The sequence below is a fragment of the Sceloporus occidentalis genome, unplaced genomic scaffold, assembly GCF_023333645.1.
Source record: "Sceloporus occidentalis isolate IW3139 unplaced genomic scaffold, rSceOcc1.0.p SCAF_53, whole genome shotgun sequence".
In the NCBI taxonomy this organism is placed as follows: domain Eukaryota; kingdom Metazoa; phylum Chordata; class Lepidosauria; order Squamata; family Phrynosomatidae; genus Sceloporus; species Sceloporus occidentalis.
This window is the reverse complement of record NW_028317033.1, coordinates 6,168,042-6,189,453: the sequence shown is the minus strand read 5'-3', so window position 1 is coordinate 6,189,453 and position 21,412 is coordinate 6,168,042. Positions and strand designations below refer to the sequence as shown.

The following is a 21,412-nucleotide window of genomic DNA, read 5'->3' as shown; positions in this document are numbered from 1 at the left end:
CAACGGAATAATCCAGAAACTAAACCGCATGGTGAGGATCCTTGGGGGACCTACAACTATAGAATGTCTTCACTTCTTACAAAAGTCATTTTTGTGAACCACTGTCCAGTATTTTTTTTATTTTGCAGGCAGAAAAAATTTCTGCCAATTGTCACAATACGTCATATGGAGCTTGTCCGTAAATTGTATTTATTAATCAAAACACTAAGGAGCTGAGGTTTCAGTGCCTTGTGTACAAGGGGACCATCTATTTAACAAAAAAAAGAAAAAAAAACAGCAAGTATGGTGGAAAGTATTAAAAGTGGAGCATTCAGAGGGAACATTACGCTTGTGGTTTTCATTACCTTGCAGCAAAGTAAGTCGGGGTAACGTAAGCCCCAGCCTTGCAGGTTGCAGAGCGGAATAACTTGCTAAAAGCTGATTTATAACTAATGAAATGTGCTGTTTTTACTGATCTCATCTTACTCATCAAAACGGCAGCCTTTAAGGCTGCAACCAACAAGAAGGTTAGTAGTTGTCTCTCACTGCAAATATACAATTGTTCATCATCAATGTATCACTAACTGATGTCTAATATTATGGAAATCCAAATCCTTACAACAGAAGGTGACATTTATCGTTGTTAGGTCTCACCCTAAAACATTAGATAGTAAACCTTGTATTCCGCACCATTTTCATGAGAAGGTTGGTTGACATTCCACTGCTTTATTTTACCAACAGGGAGAACTTTATTTGAAGGCAAAGGACACACCGGGTAATACACTAAATTATAGGTCACTACCAACAAGTTATGCCTGCGCATTTACAGTAACTGTCAGTAATCCCAGTCCGTAATCGGAGAATCCTTACACACAAAGCGGACAGAAAGTAGAAAGGATTATAATTCAGTCACAACCCCACGGACAGGATCTAGGTAGCGCTGTTAGTTTGGAAACCTCTACAAATCACCTACTAGAATCCTGGAAATTAACCGGTTAAATTGCCTCAGGCTTTTCATTCAACAACATTTTAACAAATTATATATATGGATTTTGTTTTGGAGACTTGAAACAGATTTGAAACCATTTGCTCAGATTGTGAGATTTACATTGCTCATGTATAAGTGAACATTTACATTTATCACACGAACAAGTTACTTTTGTAAACAATTTATCTGTGTGTCTGGAAATCAGCCCTTTAGTACAATCAGGTACTGTGCGGCCGAGAGGACACTAAGGGAATCCAGCTATATTTCCGCCTCTTGGAAGGCTTGTAATTTTAAAGTACGAAGGTCATGAGCTAGATGTACGTAGATCCCAACCAGGTCATACCACAAGCAATGGACGGGATACACACATATAAACATAAAGACATCACACAAAAAAACACACTACACTGGGTGCTTGATGAGTCAACCAAGTAGCATCTCCTAAATACGACACGTAAAAGGATTTTAGAGAATATAATACTGTGATCTATTTGGAAAAACAGTAATAAACATGAAAATCCTGGCTGGTTACAACCACATGGATAAGTGTATATTAGCTGGTCAGAAGACTAAAGGTTAACGCGGCACACTTAAAACTACCAAGTACTACTTGTACACCTCCCAAAAGCCAGCATGTGAACTATCAGACCATCCTGGTAGCACTGTGGTGAGAAATATACAAAACAAAAGCATTCTAAACGGAAGACCTGGTCAGATGTGCGCGACAGATTATTATTAAGGGCTAGCTACCGAAAAATAGAGGAATGTTATTTTTTTTATTATTAATATTATATGTGGGTTTAGTGCTCTCGGGAGACGAGCTGTATTGCTTCTAAATACCGAGCAGCTATTTGTGGTTCACCAGCTGCACTTTGCTTGTTGTGGCAATTTATACGCTGTTGTCTTTTCCAACTAATGGCCGGTAAAATAAAAACCCCTCGAATGCTTCCAGCACTGTGATGAAGTACGCTAAACAATCAGACAAGAACGACGGATGGACAGCTCCTTGGCAATTAAGGCATCTCCTGCTGGTCCATTGCTTTGCTTCCATGTGGCATGTAGAAGTAGAGAGATTGGAAACGGTGGCCCATCAAGTGTTAGTGCGCGTGTGCATGGCTGTACATAAGGTGCATTGCTCGGGACAGAAGGGAGTCAAATGCTCAGCGAGGAGTAAAACCGGTGGCTAAACTACAGCCTACTGTGGGAGTCATGTCCCAGATCTGGAACGCACAAGGAAAGAATAGGTCAGTTACACAAAATATGCACATCACAAAGCAAACCAGAAAGAAAAACTACACATAAAAACTTATAACCCCGGATCCTTTAAACAGACTGCGTATAGATTGAACTTTCTGCTTTCCTAGTAAGAAATCTGGACCTATGTACACTTATCAGACATCATTTAATCTCAATTTAACTGTAAAATGCCATTCTTAGTATTCATCACTGCTGCATGTTGACTATCTGCATGTATATCTGAGCCATGTTTAAATGACATATCCCGGCCATTGTGACAGCACATGGTGCCTCAATATCTTATGTCTGTGGGCTGTAAATACATACGATGCTTGTTCTGCGACGTACCCCAGGGCAGATGTTTTCTGATGTTTCAAGTGGGCTCAGATATATTCATTAAAACCACAGTTAAAAAAGTGACAATGAAACAAAAAATAATGGCTGATGCTGCAATTTAGTGTCCTTTTAAACGCTGCCCCCAAATACGTGTATAATGAGCACCCCCTAGAGTTTCCAGCCAGTAAAGACCCACGTTTTAGAGAGATGCAAAGTCATACCTTCACTAGCCGGTCAGTCCCGCAGGTTACCATAAGCCCTCTAGAGATATCCATGGTCATGAAGCAGACGTTATGTTTGCCCTCGTGGAACGTAGCAAGTGGTGCGCGACTTGATGACGACAAAAAAGGCAATTTTGAGAATAACCGAAGTAACAGCTGTTTCGGCTATGTAGTTACTTCACCACTCCCAATTAAAATATAAAGCATAGCATCTTAATATTTATGCGTCCCGCTTCTTTGGTTTGGCGGCGTGCATATCAAATCCTACCCAACATCTTCCGGTTGGAACACTGCAGCGTGTGTAGCTGGCACTGGGTCAGAAATCACACTTTCCCCAGCACGTGAAGAGTTCATTAACCTACACACACACACACATTGTACAAAGATGGATTCCTACACTTCTCTCAAAGAAATGATTATGCACAAAAAAAATAGTTTCTCTAGTACTCACTCCTCATCCTTGATGGTCTCGTAGCAGGCGTCACAGACTCGCACCTGGAACTCAAAACCCATAATGGGGTAGGTGGATCTCTTGGAGCTGCATTTCCCGCACACAGCCTTCCCACACTTCCTACAGTGGTGCTGAGGGAACAAGAAACATGGGGGACGTGAGCCGTATGACCGACAGATCGCGCCCGATGCAATGTCGTGGACAGGTAGACGTAAGCCGTGATAACAGTTTAACAAAACAACAAGAACTGGCGAGCGGGTAACGTGAAAGCAGAGAACTTTTTCCAAACGTTCTCACCTGTCTTAACCCAACCGTCTTTGTGTCCCACATTTGTTTTATGTTCCAAAAGAAGGGTTGGGAACACTTCTGGCAGGAATCGCTTTCTAGCCACTGCGGAGCCTTAAAAATATCACCATATTAATGAGATAGACAGACAAGGAAAACACTGGGATATTGTAGCTGGCCGGCCGAATACAGATGCGGGTGTGCTATTTCAGACTAAACATTAAAAATAAATGGAGGGGGTTAATTGCTAGTATCAGATTAACCCCTTCAGTACCAGTGTTTGTAGTATGCTATGTACATATGTTTTTTGTCATTTTTACCATACGTGGGCTTAATCCCCCTTTTCTCTCTTTGACTTAACACAACTAAACCCTATTCTATTTTTTTTTATATATATAACAAGGACCACATCAATCCCTCACATAGTACTTTATAGGGTAATACGTTTAATAGTTCTGGCTTCAGGGGTTTGGCGTAGTGAATTACTTGGGGGGAGGGCTTTTTTTTTTTATTTGTATGCACTATTAATGGTGCAATATGGAGATCCCTTTGACATCACTGAGCTCACTGTATTGTTTATTTTTATTTTGTTTAAAAAAAAACAAACAAAAAAAAAAAACCTCTGCCCTTCTCCCCTGCACTGATCACACTGATCAGCAAGCAAGGCTCCATACCCTTTGTTAATCACAATGCATGCAATTAGCCAGCAGGGGGAGCAATTGCAGATAATTGTTAGATATATCATAGGCTCCAGTAACCCTCCGGTGAAGTCATCAGTGATGTCTAATGGTGTTACTAGAGATTGGTTGGCAGGATACCAGTAATGACGGCTTCTTCTGACAGGGGGGAGTTATGGCCGTCTGATCTACCGCTACGCCCTAGTGAGAATCTCGCCATAGCTTTTTAGGACGTACTGTTACGTCCATATGGTACTGAAGAACAAGGTTTTGAAAATATTGTTTTCTTTTTAAAAAAACATCATAGTTTCTGTCTAATGTTTCCATGCAGCTGCATAACAGTTATTTGTATGTGCTCTAGTTCATTGTAGATCACCCAACTGGACAGTCTTTGTAGGAATGGACTTTGTAAGGATTGCCGTAAAGTATCAGCAATGTGTGGTGGAGCAGAGAAAGTCACCCAAAACATCACATGACTGACAACAATGGCAGCCTCCAGGCCAGCAAATAATAGCTTATAATAAAGAATGCAATGCATTATAATGTATCTCCTTCACTGTCAGGACAGCCTTCAGTTTATTTCACCACATTTCGCACCCTTCTGGTAAGCTAAAACATGGCAATTTATGAGTTGCTTCTTCTTTGTTGGTGAAAGTAGCCAAAGCAAGCCTAACAATACAGCTCGCAGACAAGACAGCGAGCCTGACATAATATGACAGGTGTTTGAAGATGCCATAGAACCCTATAGCGTTCCACCTTTGTGGAATGGCTGATGTTAAGAGTCTGTTAATCAAATAACTTATGGTGGTAAATGCTGATGTAAGAAAGCAACAGGCAGCCGTATTACTTGTATATACACCAATGCTTTCAGCTACTTTGATTTATAATCCTGCTAACGCAAGCACTATTTAAAAGGAGCTTAGACTAAATATGACTTGTATTCCTCAGTATTCTGAGCACATAAATCTGCCGATGTGCGGAACAGCACTTTTTACTATGTGCATTATATAGTAAAATATATATTATTACCTCTTCTCTGTCAATATCCATGTTCCAGACACAGATGCATCCATCGGTTGAGCATGAAACCAGCTGCCGTGTGAGCTGCAGGTAGCACAAACCCTGCACTTTGTCACTAGAATAACGAAGAGGTATACGGTTCAGCGTAACGAACAGAATCTGCATTAGACTTTTCAGTATTTACTCAAAATATAATAAATTTCTGTGTTCTTACACTCAAATGTACAGGCAATGGGTTGTTCATAACCACGCTGAGCCGGGACACCGCATTTTATTTAGGCTGAAATATACGGCTGAAATGATCCACTACTGCACACGTTTCCACAAGACATGGCATTGAGAAATATTTTGTGACCTCAAAGTCTCTTCAATGTACGTCATCTTGATGCGTAAGAAAATATGCCGCTTCCATGTCATTTAAATTACAGGAGGAAAAGTTATTTCCCCTATGTACAGCAACAGCAAGTCATTTAATTAGTAATATGGCTACGTTCCAGAGATAATTCACTTTTTCCTCTATTGTAGTCTATATGTTTTTCTTTTACGCCTCTGAGATGACCGTTCAACCAACACGAACACGTAAGCACCAAATCAATATCATTCAATCTTCTCAAAGGAAGCACTTTAGAAGATTAAATAATTATTGGCCTCAAGCCAGAAGAAAAAAAAAAACACATCTGTGACGCCCAACGTCATTTTTATATATAAAATTATAAAAAGACAGACTCTGCCACCGTATTCCACTGCATGCTGGGCAACTGGCTGACGACATTCTGGATTATGGCCGCGACAAAGTGTTTAGCGAAATACTTACTGGTGTCCTTGGAGAATGAGCGTACGCCCTTGTCTCCCTCCGATGTCCCACAAGATTATGCTATGATCGGAGGATCCAGAAAAGAGATACCTCTGGACAGGATCCCAGTAGAGACAGGAGATGCTGCCTAGGAAGGAGGTGTGAAGAACAGCATAAGTGTATATCTTGCTGTGGGACAAGCAATACCAAGCCTTTACTAATAATCAGAAACCTGGCCAAGACACCTACATTAAGAGTCCCTGGGCCCTTTCTCCAAAGTTTTCTAAGACCCAACAGGAGTCGGTAAAGACCCGGTATGATTACCTTCATGTCCTTTAAGTGTTGAGATGACAGAACAGCTTCCCTGCTCCAGTTTCAGCAGAGTGATCTGGCCAGAGAAGTCTCCCACAAAGGCATATTTAGTATCCTCATCATACCTGAGGGGACACTAGTTAAGGACCACTTGAGAATTGCATCTTCATTGAGGGTTAATACAGAATAGACACAGTAACGAAAAGGTGATTTAAAAATACTTAATATTCCTGAAAAAGGGCAACTAGAGAGTACAAGCAGGAGGCTATTACAATTTGTCACACTTTAGTCTTCAAATAATATAGTATTTTGCAGAGATTGTTTTAGGTAATCAAAATAGCTTCAGACATAAAATTTCACCCAGCGAATGAACATTTTATGGTCTAGTGGTCACTGGTGGTCATGTTGGGCCAAACCACAAGAATTGTTTAACACTTTCCAACAGTTGAGCTACGTGTTCGATCCCAAGTCATAAAAATAAATGTATGGGATAAAGCATACACACCACTACCGGTGCAGTAAACATACAAAGTAATGGTATACTCCTGGCGTCTGCTCCAATTATACTACTCTGTCCAAGAATTGCCCTTTAAACCTCCACCGACCTACTCCATAACCATTTTTATGCAAAAGTACAAGCCGACGGCTGCTCTTTGTTTAAAGGTGGGGTCTTCAGGACTTGGTGAAGTTGTTTAGAGACTTGCAAGGACTAAAAGGTTTACTTGACTAAGCACTCGACTTTTTAGTGAATAGACCCCAACGTCTTGAGATAAGGGACACGGTTGATTGGCAGCCACATGACACACAGAACTTGGTACGGAGAACGAGTGGGTCATATTGTGGCCAATCTTACACATGGTTGATACTAAAGGCGTCAAAGGGCCAGACATGCCAAGCTCCCGATTCATTCTCATCTAATGACGGAGCTCGGAGTCTAGACCGGCTGACATGGGTAGAAACCGGAGAGGCTTAGCAGCTCCGCGGTATTATAGGCAGGCGCGGTGTGCATGCAGGCCTGGAGATTTATTACTCTATTTATACAGTAGCTACACACCCCATTGACAAAAACACAACAAAATATAACTGTTTGATAATATTAGGGAATAGGAGGTAATTGCAAAAGAATACAAGTTCATTTAATACTATTAAAAAAAAAAAAAAAAAAGCACAGAAAAACAGGCCGTGGCTGTTCCTTTAAATAAAACTGCTTAATTTGTCATTAGATTGTAAAGGAGGAAGAAAACACCTCAGCTTCCTTCAGCTTCCTCTGTAATGTTCGCAGATGCTGTAATGATGGGAAGCTTCTGGCTTTTTATTGCAATGTTTGTTTCTGTTTTGAGTAACCAGGAAGTAATGAAGTCTACGCACACTATGAAAAAAAAAGTGTCTACCCTTTAAAACACAATTTGATTCAGAATCAAATTAACATAAAAGAAGAAGAATCTCTTCATAAATGACTTCCAATGTGGCTGGGAAAACACCAGGAATATCCTAGCAACTTGAAGGATCATCAAAGCCAACCGAGCTCAGAAATATCAGCAATGGTGGGCTCAATCCGGGTTCAAGATCAAACCTAGGAGGCACCTTCTCAGGCCATTCAAATACTTGATTAAGTGCAAGAATGAAACATTCATCATAAAAGGACGGAAAATAATAAAAGGTCAGCAGAGCATGGGAACAAAACGGGTAGAAATATCAGTGTAAACGTGCTAGATGTGTGTAATAGGAAAACAAGAACAGCTGGGATTACCCTAAACCAATTATTCCAACACGGCTTTAATTATTTGATATAATATGTAATTATTAAAAATGATGAATATCCATCAGCAGCATTTGCTTTGTTCACCCCCTTACATAGAAGGCCAAACTCACCAGTTACCTTCAGTAAATCAAACAAGTTATTCTCAGAAACTCTCAACGTGCTTGTGAATGACGCTAATTTAGTGAGTCTACATGACGCGTATTTTAGCACGTTACAGTTTATATCTTGTAAAGCCCCCGTGTCACACATTAAGGATACTGGAGACAGGATGCCCAGGAGGCGAAGCTGTGTCTTCCTACCAAAGACCCGCTCTGGGTGCACATCCACGTGATGAACTTGTCATGGCCGGTGCTGATCACCCACTCAGGGCCTGGGGAGTAGATGATCTCCGTCACACGGCTTTGATGAGCTGCGTAAAGTAAAAGCGGACGTGTCTTATTAAACTGACCAGGGCAGCAGCAGCAAAGGTCATGGTAAATAGAGCTCCAAGAACTCGTTACCTGGATACGTCTTCACAAAGTTCATTTTATTGAAGTCGTCCGAGATCAGAAATTCCTACGGAAATAAAAAATTACGACATCAGCCGGGGCTCCATCAAATCCCAGCAGCCATGACTCCTAAAGCTGTATGATACCTTAAATCTCTGTTACTATATATGAACTATACCGCTATGAATGCATCCTTTTCTACCACCTTAAACTCATGGTAATCAACATTAATCTAGGAGTCTAATTTTAGTGGTTGGTAGAAATGTAATATCTGATGTCAGCCAAAATAACACCTCAATGACACTTTACGCTGCACAGCAACTGGGAATAAATATAGATTACCATCTGGCAACTGGACTGGGAGCTCTGGACACCCCGTCACACATTAAAACAAAACACGCAAGTAAATCTTGTAGGACATTATGGGGACATCCCTTCACATGCCCTACAATAAGCTGCATTAGATACCAGTCAGTCACTTCCACACACAGACAAATACATCACATATTACGGACACAACAACCCAAATTCTGAAATCAAAGTGATGTTTATTTTCTCCTATATGCAATCCTGTCCCTAAAAAACATATGGAGGAGCTTTATCTGCCCATCTGTATGATAGAGGCTGGCACAGAGATGGGGTCCAGACAGACCCCCGGGTTGGCACTCAACATTAGGAAACTCTACATGGACCATGCAAAGATCAAAATACCAAACAAAAGCGAGGTGTTTGGGTTAGTAATCCACTGTTGACGAGTTGGCCTACACTAGAGACCCAGGATTTTGCATGAGAGGAGAACCCGATCTATCCATTCTATGAAGAAATTAGTAAAAATATAGACCTGGGGTTGGCTGTAGATGTGATTTATCTGGACTTTGCCAATACGGTTCCACATAAAAGGCTACTCTATAAATTAACAGAAATAGGCTTAGGGGCAAATGTCTGTATGTGGATCAGAAATTGGCTAAAAGATAGAATGCAGAGGGTTGTTGTGAATGGATGTTTCTCAGCCTGTACGCAGGTATTAAGTGCCTCAGGGGTCTGTCCTCGGTCCTCCTCTTTTTAATTTATTTATAAATGATCTCCCAGGCTGCATTGAGAGCCATGTCACAGTTTTTGCTGATGACACAGAATTAGGCCGGGTAATTCAGACTAATCTGGATGTTTCTTCATTGCAGGAAGATTTAGACAGAGTTGGGGACTGGGCATGCAAGTGGCAGATGAGGTTCAAAATAGATAAATGCAAAGTTATTATGGTAAAAATAATAAAAATGCAACCTATTCTTTAAATGGAATATCCTTGGGGGAAACTACCAATGAGAAGGATTGGCTGCGAGGGCCAATAAGGTTTTGGCATGCATAAAAAGAAGTATTGATTCAAGGGAGGAGGATATCATCTTGCCTCTGTACAGGTCGTTGGTAAGACCTCACCTTCAATATGCGGTACAATTCTGGGCACCGGTCCTTAAAAAGGACATTATGGAACTAGAAAAAGTGCAAAGGAGGGCTACGAAATGAATAAGGGGATTGGGAGATACTGGTTATGAAGAGAGACTAAAAAAGTTAAAATTATATACACTGGAAAAATGGCGTCTCAGAGGGGATATGATAACATTATACAAATATATGCAGGGCCAATATAAAGAGCTCTTCGGTGACCTGTTCAGAAATTAACAGAAATATACAAAGAACAAGAGGTCACCCTCTGAAACTGGAAGAGCGCAGGTTTCATAAACGACAAAGGAAGGGATTCTTTACAGTGAGGACAATAAAGGTATGGAATTCACTTCCAATACATTAGATACCTTCAAAAGGGGCCTCGATATTTTCTTAGAAAGGCATGACATACAGGGATATAAATAGAATAACATTAATATTTTAGAGCTTCTTGATCCAAGGAGAAATCCGATTGCCTCTTGCAGTCAAGAAGGATTTTTTTTTCCCCTGATGGCAGAATTCGAAGTAGCTTAATTAGGGTTTTTTGCCTTCTTTTGGATCAAGAATAGGAAGGTTAGATAGAAGGGTTGAACTTGATGGACTTAGTTACATAGTTCATAAGGTTGAAAAAAGACCTGTGTGTTTACGGAAACCTCCTTTTTCTTTACATAGTGAAGTATGCGAGTTGAAATACCTCCCTGATAGAGACTACTGGAGCTGACTGTCCAACCACTCCATATCTCCAGATCGTCTCTTGCTAGTGCTATTTTTATACATACTCTCATACTTGGCTATTTAATCCGTTTTTTCCCGCTGCAGGTTTCTGCCTCACACAACGACTCCTCCTCGTGTGAAAACCCAAAGACCCTTCTTCCTTGTGATGTTTTGCAGATTTGCGGACAAGGTAGGTACCCCATACTATTCAACTATGATGTCTATCCAAAACCATCCAACTCATCTTTATCCACGTTAGTTTAACTTTCAGATCACCGAATGCAGAGTAATTTGATTTAGCCCGGCCACCAGAGGAGGTGTTCAATTTCCAGGTGTTTCGGTGTTAATGACATCACATAGATCGTGAGAGTTGTTAGGGAAATAAACAGGTAATTCTGGGAAACACACCAAAGCCACTCCGGAGCATATAAATAACTACAAAACACACACCAACAATACATCAAGTTCTACTTAAAGACTACAAGAAGACCATTTACGGAAAAATTGTTTGATACGCAAACATTCCACACAAAAAAAAAAAAACATTGCTAAAATGGTTGAAATTCCAAGTGGAAGTAGCTTAAAATGTAAGTTACCAAAACAGACAGCGTGAATTCTGCAGAATGTACGTGGGTGGTCCGAACTTCTCGAACGTTACGCTACAGGTTAAATGGGACAGAATTTAGAAACGATCTAGAATTAAAGCAAAAGGGCCAGGGTCGCTAAATATGCAACCTGCGAAAAAGGATTCTTGTGCAAGGTATTTTATAAAAAGCAAACACTAATATGAGGTTATGTGAAAAAGATAAACAGGGTTTTAATTACTTAAAGGTTCTGTTCCACTCAGATATAACTGTGCTCCCTACAGTGTTATGGGATACACCTTACGATTATTATTTATTGATATATATATATATATATATAGCGCCATCATATTCCACAGCGCTGTACAATGGGGAGACAGAAACGGTCTTTAAAAAATTTACTCCTCCTGTAAATGGGCAGCTGTAAGGCTGAAGATAACGGACGGTGTGAAAAGGGATTTCAATGGGTGTTAAGATGAAGCAGGTGGCTGCGTCAGTAGTGAAAATGTCTGGTTACAAAGTGCAAGAGAAAATCAGTAAATTAAAAAAAAAAAAGATAAAAAAAAAATAAAAACTTACTGCATCCAGAAATGTTATTAATATTAATAATATATCTAAATTAGATACTTACAACAACCGCTCCGCTATCTTGACCCACGAAGATCTTTCGGCTCTCGTGATGATATCTCAGTGCTGAGCAAGGAGCTAAAACGAGAAATTCAGCAAAATATCCCTTTTTAGTTTGTATTTATTAAAGTGGAGAACCAGCAAGGTATTCAAACACCCTGAACCCCAAACAACCACAAAGTAAGTTTAACTTAATTCAAGTACATGTGGCATATCATCCGTAGCCCCCCACACCACCCCATCAATGGCTGCACGGCTCGAAAGGAACCTTCTGTACTGGAAATGACTGGAAATTAGCTTTAAACATGGAGGAAAAAAGTAGATCACAACGAGATGCTGCCGAGAAATTCCGCAGTAATGGCGTCCATGGATAAATTATTAGCCTTTGCTATTTGTTAACCCTCACTAGAGCTCATGTCATGCGCCAAGTGTGCCCAGTGCAATGAGACATTTAAGAAAACTGGGGGGTGGGGGAGTCATGTAAAGTATAGCAAAAGTGCAACCACCCTAACAGTAATGCGAGACATTTGACACTAATAAACCTATCTAGGGGTCTCTTGAAGACCGCCGACTGACTGACGTGTGGATCACTGCTCTGAAAACGATCTCCGCTGAGGTTTGCTCTGTAGGAATAACGAAGGAAACTGGTCTTGCTAAAGATGAGGTCAACATATTGTTCTGGCTTCATGTAGTCAATGATATATACTGAGGAGTAATATTTCTTGGCTAAAGAATAATAAAGACTGCCTTTATTTTCTCAAAAGGAGAACTCTATGGCTCGAAAGTCTCTAATGGGTTCTATGACTGGACTCAAACTCAGTCTGAGTGACCATAAATAACTCACTAAGGGCACGTGATCAACGCTGACAATGAAACTAGTTATCCAACTCTGGGCTTCAGGACTAAATCTGAGCTTCGTTTGCCCGAGGCCTGCGTGTCAAATAAACCACAGACGTAGATAAATGGTTGATGTGTACGAGCGCATACACGTTCTTATGTTCACACGTTTACGCGGAGCTGTACTTACATGACATGGTGTGATAGATGCTTGGCCAGTACTGGCCGCTGTCCCTCTTCAGCCATACCCGCAGTGTACTGAGAGGAGGAGAAAAACACGTTATGTTACATTAGAGACGTGGATACATTTCTATTTGTTTAGCGATATGAAATGCAGGCATACGGGATGCGGCAATCCGTAAGTTTGTGATTCCTATCGGCTAAATGGTGATCGCAAGTAAAGACAATCCACCTGGAGGACTAATGTGACGCTTTCTTTAAACTGTGTTAATGAAACCAAGGCTAGTCCAATGAAGAGCACTTCACCCGTCTCAAACATTAACCAGTTATGTTCTCCTCAACCTGAAATATGATCTATGAGAATATTGATGGAAACAAGTCTTGCGTTGCTTTGGAAGTCTTGCGTAATTAAATATAAAAACGCTATTTATCCAGGGCCCATGGGAACTTCAGATCCACCAAGGAGTAGCTCATGAGAAGGGTGAGGGGTTAAGTATGGCTCCTCATGCGACACGCTACAAGAACACAAGGGTTCCTTGTCCACCGAAAATAAAAGCACAGCTCCTCCTTTATCAGAGTTTCTCAAGATATTAACAAGTAGTCGTGAAAGCAGCACTGGGAGGACATTGTTCATCATCTTCATCCTGAGGCTTAAGTGAAACTACAGCATCTCTGAGTAACGAACCAAATGAAAAGAGGGCTTTGTTCTTGTGAAGTCATTTGGCGCTCCTAGGATGTCTGTGGAAGATCTGCAGAGCCTTTAGGGTCTTAAACGCCATGATGAACAGTCTCCACGTTACTAGGTTTGTCATACTGTTATGTGTAATGCAATTCTTCCGAGGTATCTTAATCTATATGGATCCAGAAGGAACAAACCCATATTAATGGGGCTGAGGAACGGGTCCCTTCCCCTGGGTAGTGCATTCCAGAGCTTTCCTGCCCTTACTGGAAGGAACTGCCTTCTTTAAGAAGGAACTGTTGTCCTACCACCCTTAGAAGATGTCCTCTCATTATTTGCTCGGTCTGTGAGATGAGCAGTCCCCTGACAGGCTTTATACTGACCTTTCATATATTTTAGTGGATCAGTGAAAAACCGTACCGCATACTGTAGGCGAGGTCTGACCCCCTAGTCTGACCATGTTTTCTCCATACACAGCTTCCCACGTGCATCGTTTTACTTTTATCAGCGCTGAATCATATCTGCCACTTTTCTTCCCAAACCTATAATTTATTTAGAACATTCCGCCATAAATACAGATCCTGATCAGCATTTACAACCCTTCAGAAGGTGTCATTGGCAAAGATTTTTTTTGTCCACGCATATGTAGGTTAAGTAGACACGGACCCAGAACTGCATGTAATCCTACGAATCCAATGAAATACCGGTATATCGTCTTCAGTCCACCTTCTAAGACAATGTGATATTCCCTAAACTACATATTATAATAGCCGCCAATGAGTTTTACCGAGGCGGAAAGAAGTCCTTCATGGCTATAGCTCTTCTATGGGGTCTTTTCACTAAGAGCCATGCTGGCCCAAGACGAGTCAGCAGGCCATTCAGTACTGTGAAGACACAATCAGCCCTTCTCGGGCAATCATCTGGACCCACCACTGCCGCAGACTCCAAAGACACTTACATGGGGTCACCGAACGAGGAAATGCCTTCTGTGCATGCGTGTGAGGGACTCCCTGGAATTCATACACAAGCCAACTGGCTAGAGTCCATCGCATTGATTGCCCAGACACACAGCCCAGACAAGGCACAGATATAAATCTTTACCCCTAAAATGTTTTCGGGGTACCTGATCCATGTACAGTTATTGTTCAGCGCCGAGTACAGGAATACACCATGATCCAGCTAGCCATGGCTACTTAAATCACTGTGGCAGCCCAACCTTCTGTACAGAGATAACCTTCCGGGCACCTGATGTTCTACAGTAAAGGGCAGGCCCAACAGAAAGCAATTATCCTGGAGCATTAAATACGAGCCGGCTTCCTTTATCTGCGGGCCTGGAGGCTGCCTTTGTTGTCAGACGTTCCGCAGAGACTTTCATTAGGGTGTCTGACTGGGTGATTGAGACCGAGGCATTCTATTGTTTACCCCAGGCAGCGTGATAAGGAGTCGGGTGTTTGTAATTCAAGATAACAGAACTAGAACAAAAACAAACAGCTAACGGACAGCTGTCTGGACACCGGAACCGGAACACAAAACAGCACAATACTCGCGGAAAACGTCACTTCTGAAATCTGAATGTAGAAGTAACCCGTGCCGTCACGCCGCGCATCCCCAGCTCTACCGCCGTGCAGCTGTCAGTCCGGTTTTGCCCATCCACTCATCTGGAGGCTCTACCTGCCCTGTCCCCTCTACCTGCGCTATTATTAATGCCCCGATCTGCCCCTTGACATCTTATCGGCCTCCCCACCGCGGGTACTTTCTTACCGATCCTCGCTGGCCGTGATAACTCCGTCCTCGCGCGGAATGAAACAGGCGGAGGTCACGTGCTCCCGGTGCCCCGGGATCTTAGTGAGGAGGACCGGGCCGCGAGGGGAACGGGAGTGGATCTCAGCCGCCATGTCTCTTCGTGTGACCTAAACTGCAGCGTGACCGTAGCGAACGTAATAGAAGTGCATACTCTCTTAGGGTGGAAGGGCTACCGTAAATTGATTACTATGTGCGCCTCTGTACCACACTAATTCGATGCAGTGACGTCACGAATATGGGCCTTAGTGCTAGGACCCAAACCATTTATTGCCAGAAGAGTGATGTAATACATTAGCCACACTCTTTATGTTTATGGGGTAAATGGGTTAGAGTGTTCTGAGGGTTTATATATCCAACTAAAAAACCATTAATGAAATGAAGTTCTTTTTGTATTTTAAAACATGTTAGGTGTTTGTTACAAATCAATAAATATCGGGTGCACATGTCCCAAAATAAGTAATGTTTCAGATAGCATAATGCATGTAAGTTATAATAGTTCTACCTGGTGAGTCTCTTTTTTTACAGGGCTGTCCATTAATCGTCGGCCTCCGTTTTCCCCTTAAAATATTTCTATAAGTCACACTTAGTAGAGTTGCTCGGCTCCGTCCAGGGGTGAGCCTTGGGTTAGTGGTGTCTGAGTGCATTACCCCCTACCCACCCAGACAAACACACAAGTATACTAACACCCGGACTCACACTAACATCCACACACTGACTCACACTCTCTCACACACCCTGTAACGCTAGGCTCACCCCTGACATTCTAACACCATACATTACCACCATACAGTAACACACATACTAAATACACATACAGGTACACACTCACTTTAACACCACACACTCACTTTATTACCAAACACACCCACTGCTTTCTTTCATCTATCTTCGCTGCAGCTCTCCATCACCTGCCGTCAGCGCAGCTCACAATCTGTGTGCAAACTGCCGCGTAACACTCACTAGGACGCATCGGTGCCGTGCACCTACCGCACCGGCCATACTTTTCCCCTGGCTCCGGCCCTTAGGGCCACTGATCCCTGCAGCTGTCACAATCCATTGAGAGCCCAGTAACCCCCTGCCCCCAATGTTTGGCTAAAGCACCGGTTCCCCGGCGTCCTGCCGCTAGGCCACCAGGGACCAGCTTTCCCCACACCTGTGCGCTCCATTGAATGACATTTGTCTTATGGCGGATCTTAGCTTCTAAGCTTAGGCAAACATGCTGCTTGTGCGTGGGTACCGGGGCTTCATGTGTGGCTTTTCTATTTACGCACACATCGTATGCTTCGTTGCGCATGACATGTGCAATCTTCTGATCTCCAGTGGGCTCTCAGGTCACGAGTATAAGATGACGGGGTAGGTTAGCACTCACATGAAACGTTAAAGTAGGTGATAACCGGAACACTTTATGCGTGTGCTTTAAAAAATTAATATGAAAGTAAAGAAATGGTGGAAATTCCCCTATTCTGATCAGACCTTTCACATACTATACATTGGATCGCATTACAAGCTAGCATGACTTTTGTCAGTTTCAAGATAAAAGAACTTCATAAAAGGAAAGAAAGATGTACAAAAAGTTTGTATACGTGAATCGCCAGTACATATGATCAGTTAGAAACACGAAAGCAGAAAAATGTAATCCAAATTATAACTACCGGTATACACTCAGATCAAATAATGAAAGAATATGTAAAAAAATAGATCTCTATAACATGCTGCAAAAAACTATTGTCATTGACATTGGATTATAAACCCCCCTCGTTGTACAGCGCTGTGGAATAGGATGGTGCTATGTACATTAATAAATAATTTTTACGTTCTTACAGCCAAGGGTGTTGCTCATTTGCCTCGAGTCCTGAAAGGGTTAAGGTACTTCTAAACGGTAGGGATCCTGGAACTTCACTAACCGCGTGTCTTATTGAGAGCGTAATTGTAACTTTTTGGGTTGAAACTTGGGACCTTTGTGTTTTTACTTCTGTATGTTGTCTTCTTCGCCTGTACGAATCCTTCCGTATGACCCGCTCTAGGTGCCCTTAACATATACAGTTGTCTCTGGTCTTAAAATAGCAGGTCTCTAGATAGGAAAGGGTAAACTGGACGGGGGAGAGAGGGGAGAGACATTGTGTATTTGCCATGTATGGTTATTCAGTTCTAACATACGGTTAACCCTGTGTGTGCTGATCTGAGCCACTCTCACGTACAAATAAACACAGATATTCACACACAAGGCAGGAAGTCGGCTGGTATATAAACATACAATGACAGCTACAGATGAGACGTGACACGCACACGCCATCTAACAGTGTTCATAACCCTGCAATCTGACCCGCACGCACGGGGAGGGAAAAAAACATTTGCTAGGGGTCTATATCCTTAGAGAGATCATCCCGGAAGCATAAGCTCTTGCTGAGAGATCCTAAAATAACAGGATTTTGTACCAAAGCATCTGAGCGGCCTGGAGCTTCACTTAATTTAATGGAGCTGAAGAATCTGGATCGGATCTGAAAGTCAAGACTCTCATAAAGAGATGGCAACAAATATTCACGAGAATATCTGGCCACCTCTGAGAGTAGTGAAAGACGTGGAATTTGACACTAACTTGTTTGGACATTTCTTATGGTCCTATCCCAATAGGCTAAGGGCTACGAAGCAGGCTGGGGAGGACTTACTGAATAATGGACCCATTCCATTTTCTCGGAACCCCTAGCAAACGGTTATTTCCCATCCCGTATGTAGAGACTCAGTGCTGTACAGGTGAAGACTAGCCATCTAGCACACCGGGCAAATGCATGGTGGGCCACTGGCCGTCAATGGCCCATAGTCACCCGATCGGCAGCTCCAGTGGCAGGCCAGGTGCAGCAGTGTGCGGCCGCACGCTATGTGAGCATAAAAGCGTAACGTGTGGTCGCTCATATCCATCCAGCCATCATCAGGGGGCCACCAGCCCGAAAGTGCCAGGGCTGCCTCGTTATTGCCAGTCCGGCCCCCGGGAGTCTCACTATAAGGACGTGGGGGCTACATACAGATCAGAAATAGCTTTTCAAAGCTTTTGTCTGAGCCACACGAAAATGTTTAGCAGGAAAATGTGAATATTTTGTGCATGGGAGTACTCGCTAAACATTAAGGGTTAATCCTCTGAGTAACTGAATCCCCATAAGCATCAGTGGTACCCAAAAGTGCAGGAGCCTAAAGCGAGATGAGCCGCCTGCCCCAGCGTGGCCGGGAAGAGGGGCCGTCTCGCCGACACACACACCCTCTGATGAGTAAGAACATGTGAATGCCCCCCCCCCTGCAGCTCGTCGGGAAACTAGCAAAAACTCTGAAAACTCCCGCAGAACACAGCGAGCGGCTCAGCCTGGAAATGACAGCGAGATCACAGGTAACCCTCCCGATTTCTGCACCTCCTCGGCACCGATCCCTTCCTGGGGCTCACAAAACTCTAGATCTTCTGATTTCTACATCGAATCCAGAAAGCTGTGCGTTCTCTGTGTGTCCGCTGTTTGTTCTCTTTTTGTTCGCTGTGTGCTTGCTGTTTGTTCGCTGTCACTGTTACTGACATAGATCCGGGGGATTATCGGTTCTGCTGAATCGCACACTCGGGGATTAAGGGCTGCGCGATCCTCGCTGGCTCGTACTCTGCGCTGCTTCATTCAGTGGAACAAGTCCTCTTCATCGGCTCCCGATTTAGGAAGTGACCTCACTTTTTCTTTGTTCCATTACGTCATTAGCTACTAGAATGAACTATTCTTATTTGGACATTTTGTGAATATACACCCCAGCAAGTACTCCAGGGGCAAAAAGTGTACTGTAACCCTTCGTGGCATGTCCAGGGGTAGGCAGCAACATTGCTCATGGCGGACAGTTACTGGGGTCAGTGGTGGACGATTTAATGACAAACCTCGCCACGGACTCCGGTGTCCCCGTACGGACCCTTCGTCTGCCCCATCCCAGAGTTGGATACTGCAAAGTTTTGTGTCATCCACATTTTTTCCCCATTAAGGGTCACCCCAAGTTCCAGCCCCAGACTCCAACTTCGCAACTCCTGCGAGAGCGCCAGAGGTTCTTCGAAGATGTCCTCGAACACGACGTGGACCTGGGCTATCCACAGATCCAACTGCTGAGGGAGCATTGGCGGCGTGAGTAATATCTATATAGCACCATCATATTCTGCAGCGCAGTACAACAGGGCATAATAAGTAGTCCATCGCATAACAATTTTGACCCGGGAAAGGTTAGAAGACTGATCGTATATCATCCGGCAGCCGTATAGAAATAATGTAATTCACGATTACCCGCTTTATCCCTGGTTTATTATTATCTCCCATTAGCACTTTGTGCAAATTTCCAACAGCGACTGCAGCAAAGCAGAGAGTGTGAAGTTTAACCTGTCGAGTGTTCTTATTTAATGGTTGTGAAGTAAGATATATATATATTGCACTTGCTGAGCGGGAGTGTGTGGGAAAAGCACCGGGAAGACAACAGTATTTAGTTGTGATGTAAGGACATTTTACATTACTGAGAGAGTGGTGGATAGGTGGAGCCGCCTTCCAGCAGCAATGGTAGAGGTTAATACTGTAAGGGGACATGCATGGGATAGGATTGTGGCTACCCTGAATCTAAGATAAGACCAAGGACTAATGAAGGTTATGCAGCAGGTTCTTATTTGCCGTCAGATTCTATGTTTCTATTTCTTGGTCACTTGCCGCTGAGAGCTGGTGATCATATTAACTCTTTCAGGCCAACGCGTGCCTCTTAGTTTATGTTAATATCAGCGAGGAGCAGGAGATGACCCCAGTTGTTGATATAGTCCTCCTGCAAGAACTAGGTTGCCCTTTTATGGTGCACTGAAATGTCTGCTGATTTAATTATACACTATGCAGGGCCATCTTGGCCATAACTGCCGGGGGGGTCTCTGGTGACGAAGCCCCTGTGTCTTGTATTGGGCAATGTGTGTGTGTTATGGGGCAATACGTACACTCCTTGCATTGTTTTGCTGGTGACAGGCGTGGGAACACAGTACAGGTGTGTCAGCATCGCTCATATACCTATCATTTGTGACGAGAACAAAAAGGTTCCGAGCGTCTGTCATGTGCACAGAAGATTCCCAGCGGAACCCGTTCCAGCCGTAGATAAGGAACAGTCGGCTTATTGTATAAATCCGCTCCCTTTCCACTTTACTAATACTCGTAATTACGACTTAGACAGTAATCTTTCTTATCTCGGAGTCAGACAGCTTTAGCATTAGAAGGGAAGTCATGTCGGATATTACGACTACTTCGTGCTGCGTGTTCTAAAATTACAAGTATTTCTTAAGTGAAAGAACATTTTAGGGCGGTCGTTAACTAAAGACTGGATTCCTGGAGAATTACAGCGAGATAAGGCATTTCATGTCAGTGGTTTAACTATTTCTTTTGTGGGAGTTGGCAGGAGAGTTGCAGTTTCAGCTCACTGACGTCACTGTCCACCCTGGAGAGCTTCTCATGCACGTAAAGCCTGATCTGGCCCTGTATAACGCATGGTTCAATGCCAGAGAATTTACCTGTACATTAATATTGTTAGATGAAGACCCCCTGATGAGACCCCTTCAGGGATCCCTGCATTATGAAGTCAGGGTGCTGAAACTGCAACTCTGCTGTAACCTCCAGCCTTTGTGAGCTTACCCTGGGAGGAGAGCTGTTTTGGCTCTGCATAATGGATTGGTAAACAAGTCCTATTTCTAAACTATGTGTCCAAGAAGGCCCTTCCTACAGGAGAAAATGGCTGGGGTTGGCCCTTTATAATGCATAGCAAATGTAACAGCTGAAAAAGTGAACTCTGACCCCAGCGTACCTACTTCTTCAGCAACTTCAGAACATTTGTTTGGGGTCACTTAGCTGTTTTCATGGAAATCTCTAGCTGTCACATAATTGCGGAAGGGTTCTCTAACGATCAATTAGCCTTTTATACTTAATCTTAGATTAGTGAACACAACGTGCCATTGGAACACAGGAGTGATGGGAGTGATAA

The 21,412-nt window shown here is 42.9% G+C and overlaps 1 protein-coding gene across 1 annotated transcript; it reads right to left on the bottom strand.

Annotated features, from left to right (window-relative positions):
• Positions 1-2,127: 2,127 nt before the first annotated feature.
• Positions 2,128-15,501, bottom strand: LOC149288290 (WD repeat and FYVE domain-containing protein 1-like). The gene is made up of 12 exons (XM_089492030.1): positions 15,368-15,501; positions 12,938-13,005; positions 11,915-11,988; positions 8,561-8,615; positions 8,319-8,469; positions 6,311-6,423; positions 6,008-6,134; positions 5,203-5,308; positions 3,509-3,610; positions 3,212-3,342; positions 2,761-2,869; positions 2,128-2,187 (listed from the first exon to the last, which is right to left on the bottom strand). The coding sequence occupies exons 1-12, from the start codon at positions 15,499-15,501 to the stop codon at positions 2,128-2,130; spliced, it is 1,230 nt and encodes a 409-aa protein (XP_089348156.1).
• Positions 15,502-21,412: the final 5,911 nt, after the last annotated feature.

What these genes read in the sequence shown, in the direction of transcription:
- LOC149288290 (XM_089492030.1), bottom strand. Translation starts at nt 15,501, where the DNA reads ATGGCGGCTGAGATCCACTCCCGTTCCCCTCGCGGCCCGGTCCTCCTC. An exon ending in AAGATAGCGGAGCGGTTGTT is followed by an intron (nt 8,616 to 11,914) that starts GTAAGTATCTAA and finishes TTATTTCCGTAG; the next exon opens with GAATTTCTGATCTCGGACGA. An exon ending in CTCATTCTCCAAGGACACCA is followed by an intron (nt 5,309 to 6,007) that starts GTAAGTATTTCG and finishes TCGTTATTCTAG; the next exon opens with TGACAAAGTGCAGGGTTTGT.